Source organism: Psammomys obesus, unplaced genomic scaffold (genome assembly GCF_907164565.1).
Source record: "Psammomys obesus unplaced genomic scaffold, mPsaObe1.curated_primary_1811, whole genome shotgun sequence".
NCBI lineage: Eukaryota > Metazoa > Chordata > Mammalia > Rodentia > Muridae > Psammomys > Psammomys obesus.
In genome coordinates this window covers 5,181,941-5,193,427 of record NW_026596057.1, presented here as the reverse complement: position 1 = coordinate 5,193,427, position 11,487 = coordinate 5,181,941, and the positions used below count along the sequence as shown (strand labels likewise).

Sequence of the window (11,487 nt, the reverse complement as noted above, 5' to 3'; positions counted from 1 at the left end):
AAGGAAGGAAGGAAGGAAGGAAGGAAGGAAGGAAGGAAGGAAGGAAGGAAGGAAGAAAGGAAGAAGGGAAGAAGAGAAGGGAAGAAATCAAGGGACTAGGGAATCTTACATACTCTAAGATGCACGAAGCCATCACATCCAGCTCTTAGTAGGGCTATGATCTCCTTCCTGTCCAGACTCTTCCCTCCAGCAGCTTACAGAAGTTTACTGCGGCTCAGGTGGGGCATCCCCAGGCATAGAGACTTCCTGCTCCTAGTACAGGCAGGGAGGCTAAGCCGAGCATAGCCCTTACTGCAGACCAGGCAGGGCAAGACTCCAGCTGGAAGGGCGGGGCTCTGCCAAGCAGAACCTGGGGTCCTGGGAGAAGTCGAGGGTGTGGGCTGGACACTCAAGCAGTTTGGTCCACTGGCCATGTTCTCTTCTCTCTCCGACCAACTGCAGAAGTTGCTGCAACATTCCCAGGACCGCAGAGGGAGAAGGCCCTCACGCTTCGGATGCATACCTGCTACTTATTCTTACTTACACCCTGCCAAATCACCCACACTCAGCCAGATCCTAGCTATTAATCATTACCCATTCATCTTGATTCTCTACCATTCTTGGCATTACTGATGCTTCCTCCAGGTAAAGTTCAAAGGAAAGCCGAAACTTCCTAGAAAACTACTGAAATAGAAAAGCTCGAGAGCAGATCTCAATGGCCCTTTCCCATGTGTCAGAGGCCTTCTAGGTTCCAAGAGGGTCACTGCCCATAGATAGACATCAAAAGGGGCCACTAAGGGACCAAACCAATCAGCAGAGCCAGGTCAGCATGTACACACCCAAGCTCCCCTCATGTAGGCACCACAGTCTCACAAACAGGGTAACGCTGCCTACTACATTGACGCCCAACCGATGGCGAATGGCAGGTGAACAGGACCACTCCCTCAGCCCTGACTGGCCCTGGCTCAATGACCTGTTTCCAACTTGTCAAACCAGAAGCTGGAAGAGAAGAGGAGGCTCCCCAGGTGTGACAGGTACTGTGCAGAAGGGTTTAATCTCCACCCAGGAGAAAGGTATTTAGGTCATCAAAAAAGGGCTCTCCCCTCAACTCCATTGGGCCACAGATACCAACTCTGCAATGCCTCTCTCTCTCTCTCTCTCTTTATCTGAAGAAGCTTGGCACACAGTATGACCCTGAAGAGAAGGTACATTTAGTGATGGGAGGGCTAGGGGTGTGGCTAAGTGGTACAGTACTTGCCTAGCATGAGTAAGACTTTGGGTTCCATCTCCAGCACCTCAAAAAGGTGGCATGCAACACAATCCCTAAATACATTCCAAATATTTGTCCTTATCCCACAGGTAAGTGGAGTACTCAGCCACATCAAGGAAACTTCTCCTTCTTACAGACGGAGACCATTACAGAAAACCAAAACCCATCAAAAGGCAGAGTTGTAGAGCCCAGTCCCAGCTGATACCTCTACAACTCATCTCCAGCACCTACGAGTTCAGGGGTCATTGCAGGAAAGGGGACAGAGAGACTGTAAGAGCCAGGGGACAGGGATTTTGCTGCAGAATTATGCCTGCTAGAAATGTCAGCAACTACACCCTTCAAGGCTCATAACATGGATGCCTACAGGTGACCTGAACAAGGACAACACCGAAAGACACGTTAATGTGGAAAGGGAAAACTTAACAGGCATCAACCCTAGACAAACCTCAGGCACCTATGGGAGGCTGGAAACAGGAGAAACACCTTTCCCAGGGAGCACACCAACTGGTTATCTAATACCACATTATCAGCCCTGGAAACATACATAGACAAGTAACATTACACAGGCTAAGCATGTAGTATTTAAGTAACACACACACAACATTAACAACAACAAAAGAAGCCATGATTTTGAAAGACAGCAAGGGGGTGGGGATTATATGAGAGGGTTTTGAGGGAGGAAGGGGAAGGGGGAGTGATGTAATTATGTGTGTGTATGTATGTATACATATATAATTCCATATACTTAATTTACATAACCCATATATTTAATGAAAAGAGGAGGAGGGCGTGCACCACAATGTTAGGACCTGACAGCTGAGCCCTGGGTTTCCAAGCAGAGGCTACTTGTCCACTGTGGAGAATCTGTTTCTTCAACTCCCCCGTGACTCTAAAGCTGCTACCAGGCTTTACTGGGTCCTAGACAATCAAGTTAGACCTCTTCTCACTAACCCATGTAATTTCCCACCAAGAGCAGAAGAAAATGAACAGCGCCCATGCTTCCCAGTCATGCATGGACCTCGCCTAGGTGCCAACAACCAAGCCATGTAAAGGAAGAGAATAGCACAGCAGTGAGTGAACCGCCTGAGCGTCACCAGCAGCAACAGCCACACTTCGAAAGGTTCAACTTTCTTCCGTTTAGGAGAATAAGCTGTAAAGTATCGGAGCTGAAGCAGCCTTGCCATTCAGAACATTCCAGAGCCTGAGCATAACAATGAGATTCACGCCTTTGCAGACGTTAAAATCAGTGGCAAGAGAGAGAGAGTCACCTTTGTTAGTACAGTGATGAGGATTCCCACTTGTCACGCAGGAGACCAGGGTTCAATTCCTCACCTGGGAGACTAGCAGTGGCTCTTTAGGCAAGGGGTGGTGGTGGCAGCTGCGAAAAATCCCAGCAGAGGCAGGTAGATTTCTGAGTTCGAGACCAGCCCGGTGGAAAGAGCGAGTTCCAGAACAGCCAGAGCTACACAGAGAAAATAAAATCACTGGCAAGAGAAAGCATTTCTGCAAAAAAAAAAAAAGTATGGTTCTACTTTCTACCTCTACTTTCTACCTTCAGACAAGAGTATCACTTAGGTGCAACCAATGCCTCAAGAGGAACCATCTAAATGCTAGCGGGGAGGAGGACATAGGGTAGGGACACGGTAATTCACCACCATGCTGTCCACCATATATGCTTCTTCTGTCACTTAGGGAAAGAGGAGAAAGCTTTTGTTCCACTTCTTCTAAGCGGCCTCCATGAGAGGAAAGCACTTTTGTCAGTTTATGAAAGCGAATTCCATTGATGGAAAATCTCTAAGATGTGGTTTCTGGAAACTCCACAGGAAAAAAAAAAGTTGTGTGTGTTTTTTTTTTTTTTTTCCAAATATCCAAACAGTTAAAAAAAAAAAGTACCTGGATAGAATTTGCAGCAAATGTACCCACAAGCTGTCTGACTGGCTGCCACACACAAAGGCCCCTTTGATTCCAGGATGGAGAAGGGAGAGAGACTACTGCCGAGAGCTGTAGCTAAGGACTGTCCAGGGAGGTAGGACTGGCAACCAGTTGAAATGGAGGGCTGTCTCACTCCCGCACGCTACGGTAAGACACCTTCAACCTTCAACCGTCCTTGTCCCCAGAACCCTTTCCAGAAAACAAAAGCCTCTTCTTCAAGACAGGACTCCCTTGAAACCAGGACTCAAGTGCGTTTATGACACCCGGGTGTCAACAGGAGACTCATTATCATAAGGCTGTTTGTGATTGAGAGTCCTGCTTCCTAGGAAGGTCAGATGGCAGACAAGAGCACTCACATTTTTATGGTTGGCATTAAAATAAATTAGTAATTTTTTTTTTTTTACTTTTCTGGTAACCTCTCACGGGTTATATAACTGAAAAGACTTTTGAAGGCGACCTCATACAGCCAACCCCACCAACAGGAATTTCACCACAGAACCCTTCACTTTTTCCAGGCTCAGAACCATGGAAAGTGTGAGCACATTAGTTGGTACTTAAAAAGAGGTGGGACCTAGTAAGTGATTACCAAGCCAAAACATCCCTCAAGGGGAACCCTATTGGCTGCAGAATTATTTCCTGGAGTTCAAGACCTGGAAATACCACACAGTGACTCACTCCAGCCGGAATCGTACTAGGAAAGAGGAAACTGGGAATGTTTTCAAACAAGAGTGAAGCCCACAATCTTTTAAAAATAGATGTAATGTACGCCTACCTTTAGGAAGAGATTAAAGCCCTACACTGTATCCAACTCGGCATTCACCATTTGCGGAGGGAGCACTGTGAATTTGTTTTCAAGTGGTGCCATACTACCACTGCTCCGGAAGGCCCTGCCACCGCTCCCTACCTCACTGTCAACTTTGTTACAGCAGCTTGTTACTTCTACGGAACTTACCTTTACACGACAGTGAGGGTTGACTCAGTGTGGGGGATTTCTTAGGCTTCCTCTCAAGAGGCCAAAAATGGAAAAACAGGAAAATGTTACTGACTGCAGAGATTGGGAAGTGGCAGGTCCACAGCCTAACCGCAACTAGCCTTGGGCTATTTTTAGCCCCCACGAAGCAGTCATTTCTTGCCCACCTGTGCCTGATAGAACAGTGACTAACCTACCTGCAACTAACAGGTGAAAACATCTTGGGATCTATTAAGTTAACAAAACCCTAGCTTCCACAAACCAAAGGTTTTAGAGTGCTGGTCAGATAGCGTCTCCGACCTACACTGGAGATTCCCACACGCTGCTGTAACCGCCTACTTACTGCTTCCACTGATACACCTGAAAGTACCTTGATTTATTACTTTTTTCTGTTACTATTAAAAAAAAAAAAAAAACAACTTGTCAAACTGTTAATCATTTTGGAACACTGAATTTAAAGTAACCGCAATCTGTTTCCAGGCCACGGTCACTCGTATTTGGCTTCAGAATACATTCTTTATTCCCTTTGAGGTGCAGTTGTGCGTTTGCAAAGACAAAACTCTGAACAAAAAATAACCAAAAAAAAAGTGAAAGCAGAATGTTGGGAAAACCAAGAGAAACACAGTATTAAAGAGGAACTCCAGTTTCCGAGGGGAAAGGGACATATTTTGTTCACAGAAGGGGAAACCGGGACTAGGGATACATCACGTAAAACGTCGTTCTGTCTTCGAGAAAGAAAATTGTAAACAAATTCTCAAGACACCAAAAAATATGATATTCTCAGTGGCCCTGGAGCACAGGGCCTTAGCAGACAAGTTTCGGCTCCATCCAAGCCCTACAAAGTCGCTGGCAGTCTCCGGGGACGCTGAGACTCTACAGTCTAGGAAGGAACCTTGGAGTCTCAGAGCCCCGGCAGGTCCCCGTTCCCAGGCATGCACGGAGTTTTACAACTACAAAGCAGTACGCGTAAGGTCGAGTCTGGACTTCACACCCCACAACTTTAACCCGCCCGCGACCCGGCGGGGGGCCCCGGCACCCACACCCCGACAGGCACAGATCTCTGGGGTCCCGCTCCCGAGCCCCGAGTCCTCGGGAGGGGACGTGGGGGAGGGCTCGGAGGCCACGCCTTCCGCCCCGTGCCGGCGCTGCCACCTGTGGCGACGTCCCGGCGGAGCGCGGCGGCGCGGGCGAGGTCCCGGCTTCTCCGGCCGCGCTCACCCACCTCGGACAGACCGCTGCGGTCCTCCGCGTCCTGGCCGCTCAGCACCTTCTTCAGCTTGTCCATGTCGGGTCCCCGGGCGCCGCCTGTCCCCTTCGCCCCGCCGACGGCTCTACCCCACGGTGCCCGGCCGCCTCCGACTACGGCGCGCCCCGCCCAGGCACCTGCCCACCTGCGCGCCCGGCATGCCCCGCGCCAGCCACGCCCCTGCGCAGACTCCTAGGGGTCACCTGGGGCGGGGCCGGGAAAGTTGTAGGGGAAGTCTGCGGGTGGTGCCTAACGCCAAGCTGGCTTTGCCCCCGGGCTTCACCGGTTCGGCCCAGCGCCCGGCACTACCGTGTGCCAGGGCCTGGAAGATCGCGGGGGACGCCTCGTGCAGACTTACCCACGGATGCTGAAGTTAATCCGCTGGTGCTCGTGTGTGCACCGTAGATGTTAAAAAAAAAAAAAAAAATACAATCCATGCTAAGTGGAACAAATCAGTGGGCAGCAGGCTGAGGCCGTGCAAAAGAGCGTATCGGCAAAAGCAGCAATTCCTGCGTCATTCCCGGGGGAGAGGGCTCGGGAGGTGTCTGACTTGGACAACGCCTGACAACAGGTGGTAGATGGCTGAGGAGAGTCGGATAGGTTTGTGTTTGGTGAGCGCTTTCCTTCTAAATAGCCTGTGGCACGCTGAGGCTCTGTAGCAGAATCTACATGAAGCCACGGACAGAAATGTGCTCACCTGGCACCCTGGGGAAGTCTGGGGAAACCTACAGTAAGATTAAGTTGGCTCAGAAAAAAACCGAGGTGTAGCGCAGTGAAAGAACGCTTGCCTGGCGTGTGCAAGGCTTTGGGTTCAGTTCCCAGCACTGTCCCTGATTCCCAAAAAAGGGAAAGGAGGCCACAGAGGGAACTTCAGGCGCACGCACCTGAGGATCGCTCGTACCTACCTCTCTCCACCCCCACCCCCACCCCCGCCGTACTTCCTCCAGCAAGAACGCTGAGGGGAAGAGTTGTCTACAAAACCCCGTGCACACCAGCCAGGGCCCTCCTGCTTCACCTCTGTGACCTTGTGAGTTTCCAGCATACTTCTTTACTTGTGCAAATACATCAAGCAGACCTTTGAGATCCAGGGCATCTTTTGCCTGGATGCCCCTTTCCTCCTAGCGAAGTTCTTACACAGCTCTGGAAACGGCAAACATCAGAATACATGCGAAGTCCACCCAGTGGAGGCAGGAGGATCTGAGCGTTGCAACTCTAGCTCTGTCACTTGCCACCTACGTGGCCTTGAGCAAGGAGCAGCTGTTTTCCTCCGTAAAGTGAGCAAGGTGAGTTCGCAAAGTGACCGTGGAAAGTAAACATGGCTAGGTAGACAGGTCTGGAGTGTAGGGGCCATTCGGTTAGCATCTAGTAGAAGCCGTCCTTACTCTAGCACCTTTGAAGACTTTCCCTAAAACCTGTGGTCGTTTCATAAGTAAGTACCCCACAAACTCCTATATGAAGCCAGAAAATGGCACTATTAGGAGGCGTGGCCTTGCTGCGGTGGGTGTGGCCTTGTTGGGGGAAGTGCGTCGCTGTGGGGGCGGGCTTTGAGACGCCTATGCTCAAGCTCCTCCCAGTGTGGTCCACAGTCCCCTGCTGCCTTCTAATCCAGAGGTAGAACTTCCAGCTTCAGCTGCCATGTTTCTTGCCATGATGACAATGGACTAAACCTCTGAAACTTTAAGCCGGGCCCAAGTAAATGTTTTCATGTATAAGATTTGCCATGGTGTCTCTTCACAGCAATAAAACCACCGAACCTTAGCATGGCAACTTTTTTTTCCGCTGTGCTTCAGTAGCGCTTGTAAGCGCATCTACATACTGGGCTCAATATTATCATATGTGTTCAAGTTTGTTTTCCTGTTGTAAGGTCTTCACAAATGACATCAGGAAAACAAGATGCTTAACCACTACTCATTGAGTAAATGGATGAAAAACCTCACTGTTATCTTCTGCAGCCCTAAAAGTTACCAGCCAGCAGGTAGAACAGCACTTGGGATGACCACGACAAGGCAGCAGGCAGGACTTGTTTTTGTTAGCTGCGTGAAAAGCATCCCATCCCATCTGTGCTGTGAAATAAGAGTTTGGTTAGAAAAGCCATCTCCTTAATCTCACTCCATGGCCTGACAGCAGGACAGGACAGGGCTCTGTTCTTGGGTAATGCTTTAGGAGACCTGCAAACACACACACACACGATTTAACGGACCCATGAACAAGTCTCTTACTGGAGATCTTGCATTCAATACCTGGGCAGTACAGCCCCTAACAGGATACATCCTCCTGTGAGTAACTGGCCTCAACAAGTGATTCTGTCTTAGATCCTTGTGACAAAAGGCAACTCCATCCAGCGCTCTGAAGATTGAGGCCTGTGCCACGAGGAGTGCAGGATACCAGCATATCCATACCCTACGACATGGGCATTACCTAGGCAGTCAGGCTGCGCCTCCATCCCTTTGTCTTCTTGTCACACTGACATTTAAAGTTCCAGAAGTACTCTGAGCTTGCACCCTTCACAACAGCTCGCACAAAGGTTAAGGAATAATTGAGTGTGCGACATTGTATACACAGAGGTTTAGGTGTAACTCAGAGGACTTGTGCCACTGATTCTAAAGCACAGAACACTAGATGGGGTTACAAAGCACCTGTGTCAAAGTAGCTAACAAGATTGCAGTTTTAAACAGTCAAAAGGCTTTCAGCTCTATTCTATTAGCATGTGTTCAATAAATGGGTCACATTCCTTACCGTTGTTATCTTCCACAGAGGGTTTGGAATACGTGAGGAAATTTTCTTAAGATATAAAAAAAAATATTTTATTTTGAAATGGAATTCATCATTACGGTAATATATTCTAAATTTGTACTGATCGGATTCATCCATCTCTGATAGTTTTCCAATTTTCTGATCGTATAAAAGCCATAACTTTATGAGTGTTCATTGTTGTTGGAGGGTGAAACATAATTTAATGATTATATGGCTAGCTACCTTTTTAATTTTTAAATACTTAAAGATGATATATGGGCTTCCAGGCCCTGAAAAACCTTAGGGCTATGACTCACTTTAAATGACCCAGGCAAAGGATGCCTAGTTATCCCAGAGGAAATAACAAATCATTAAAAATACGGGAGAATTTTCCATTTCAAAACAAGGTATAGGCGGTGGTGGCACACATATTTAATCCCAGCACTTGGAAGGGAGAGGAAGGAGGTGTATCTATGTGAGTTCAAGACCAGGCTGGTCTGCAGAGTGAGTTCTAGGACGGCCAGGGCTACACAGAGAAACCCTACCTCAAAAAAACAAAAATGACAAAATAACAATAAAAACGGAAAACAAGCTTCCTGCCAATGTATCTGTGCATGGTCTTTGTGTTCAAGCACTGAATTGTTTTGTTTGTTTGTTTGTTTGTTTGTTTTAAATTTACAGATTCCAGCACTGAGAAAAAGAAGAAACAAAGGCAGAGAAAGAATGCTTGTTATCTGTGAATTCATAAAAATGTAGTTCTCCAATGTTTTTATTTTATATGCATAGTTTTCCACTAGGACAACTGATATCTTGGCTTGAGTTCCTCACACACTGCTTGTAAAAATATCAAACGAGAAAGCCACTTGGGAAACCAAGTTGGCTGTTCTGCAAAAGTTTAAAAAATAGAAATAGACATGAGCTGACAATTCTATCTACCCAGATTTCTACCAAGAAAAACAAAACTATATAAATCTATTTTTCAAAGTGCATAAATGTTCATAGCAACTTCATTAATAATAGACAAAAAGTACAAAGATCCTATGGCTAGTAAGCGATGAGCAAATAAAATGTAATATATTCATGAGATAGAGTCTGATTCCACAATAGGAAGGGAATATGCAACCTTGAAAACATAGTAAGAGAAGGAAGCCAGTAAGCAAATGGGGGAGCTGTTTTTTTATTTCTTTGTTTGTTTGTTGAGAAATGGTTGTATTTTATAAACCAGACTTTGGCCCAGTCTGTGACCAAGTTAATAGTGTGATTTGAGATTATGTAGTGCCAAGTACTCGTTTTGGAATCAATCTTAGCACAGCTTATACCGCCAGCGTAACTAACTCTTGCAAGCTCAGCTGGTCCCATAGCTTTGCTCTTATACCATGTTCCCTATCTCTCCTTCACAGCCAATGCATGCCCCTGACTCAAAACAGTCTATGTGTGTATAAGGTGTGGTAATCTACACAGCAGAGTTGAAATCGACAGGCCTCCCTTTTAAAATGCTGATAGCACGTGAGCATGGGTTGAGAACACCTGTTTGTGGCTTTGTGTGCTGTTCTGAGCCAAAGGGAGGCAGAAAAACAATTTCTTCCATTGTGAGACTCCTATAGAAGTCTTCTAAGACAAGAGTTCCCCATCCATTGCCCATGTCATATTTGCTGTTCAACAAAGAGAGAGGCCTGGCCTCTGCAGAACTCTTCAGAACAGACATCAGGCTCACTCTTGGGCAAATGATACCAAGGCTTGGCTTCTTTGGCTTCAGATGGCACTACCTTAACAAAAGATTTCATGCTTATGTCCACTTATGTGAATGTCCAGATAGGCAAATCAGCAGGAAAAGAGAGTGGACCAGTGGCTGCCTACCAGAACTGAGGTAGAGGGTGTGGTCATGAGTGACTAATGGGATGATTACAATGCTAAATTAAGTGGTGGTAGTGGTCGTTTGCATAACTGCTAGGAATCGCTAAGTTGTAGACTAGTAAAAAAAAAAAAAGTCATTGCTTTTATAATAGAGCCATGTTTTTCTGGAGTTGTGTGTGAGCGTGCATGTTTTCATGTGTGTGCACAGGTTCAGGTGCATGTGTAGGCCGTATGGTTAGCAGTCTATTACTCTCTAGTGGTTGTTTGTTTGTTTGTTTGTTTAGACAGGCTCTCTACCTGGAGCTCACTGATTCAGCTACACTGATTCAGCTAGCACACAAGTCCTAGTGTACGCTGTTATGCAAACAACCATTACCTGTCTCTACCTCTGGGAATACAGATGTGCACCACTGTGCAGGGGATTTGTATGTAATTACTGGAGATTGAACTCAGGTCCTCATGCTTGTGCAGCAAGCACTTTTGGAACTGAACTAGCTCCCCAGCCTATAATGCCATATTTTTTAAGTGCTTGGCATAGTGAACACCATATTTCTCAAAATCATGAATAATATTGTTGCATAATGTAACAGGTGTCCATTCTTTTTTTTTTCCTAAATGTGTCCAAATCCAAACCTCCCCCGCCAAAATGTCAGCATCCCACTTCATCTACAAACGATCATTTACCAAACACCGATCATCTTAAGAAAGATTCTCCTCTCAGAATCCCTCACCCACAACTAGCAGGCTGGATGTAGCAAAGGACAGCTATGAATTTGACTGGACTCAAAATCAGAAACATTTGCAGTTTGGAGGAGATGGAATGGCACAGCTCAGGAGCATGAACTCCGTAGATAACAGTGTCCTGTCTCAGTGTTGAGAAGTTGGACATGCCTAAAGATGCAATACTTGCCCCTGGGTCTCCATTGCTTCTTTTGAACGGTTCCCAACCCACCTCCCTGATTTGAAAACAAACAACAACGATCTTGTAACACTCTTTAACAGTGGTGGTATTGTTTTTGTTCATTAAAAAAGGCCCCAAATCAACTATTCCCAAGCACACACAGGAGGAGGTAGAGGAAGTGGGAGCTATCTGTCCACTGCTCAGCCCTTAGCCATGTGTTTTTGGCAGCAATAAGAGAAATGTGGTGATGGCCTCTACAATAAAAATGTTGTTTATGTACAGGAAAGAGAGGTTCAAAAGCTGTGAAGTGAAGCCTGGTATAGTAGTTGAGGCAGGGGCAGATGGATCTGTGAGTCTCAGGCCAACTCCTTATTTACAAAGAGAGTCCCAGCCATGGCTACACAGAGATATCCTGTCTCAAGAAAGATGGAAAGAAGGAGAAAAAGAAAGACAGAGGGGGGGAGGGAGGAAAGAAAGAGAAGAAGAAGAAGAAGAAGAAGAAGAAGAAGAAGAAGAAAAGATAGAAAAGAAGAAAAGATAGAAGAGAAGAGAAGAAGAAGAGAAGAGAAGAGAAGAGAAGAGAAGAGAAGAGAAGAGAAGAG

At 46.7% G+C, this 11,487-nt stretch overlaps 1 protein-coding gene across 2 annotated transcripts in view; it reads right to left on the bottom strand.

Moving 5' to 3' along the window:
• The window catches only part of Sft2d2 (SFT2 domain containing 2), a 20,194-nt gene extending 14,641 nt beyond the window's left edge, over nt 1-5,553 (bottom strand). The window contains exons 1-2 of one of the 2 annotated variants that reach the window (XM_055624510.1): nt 5,374-5,449; nt 110-252 (exon numbers count right to left, since the gene is read on the bottom strand). In XM_055624510.1, the coding sequence (XP_055480485.1) occupies nt 110-133 (24 nt within the window). In that variant the 5' untranslated portion in view covers nt 134-252; nt 5,374-5,449. Of the gene's footprint in view, nt 1-109; nt 253-5,373 lie in introns of both variants that reach the window. The other variant, XM_055624509.1, reaches the window with a different exon arrangement.
• Nucleotides 5,554-11,487: the final 5,934 nt, after the last annotated feature.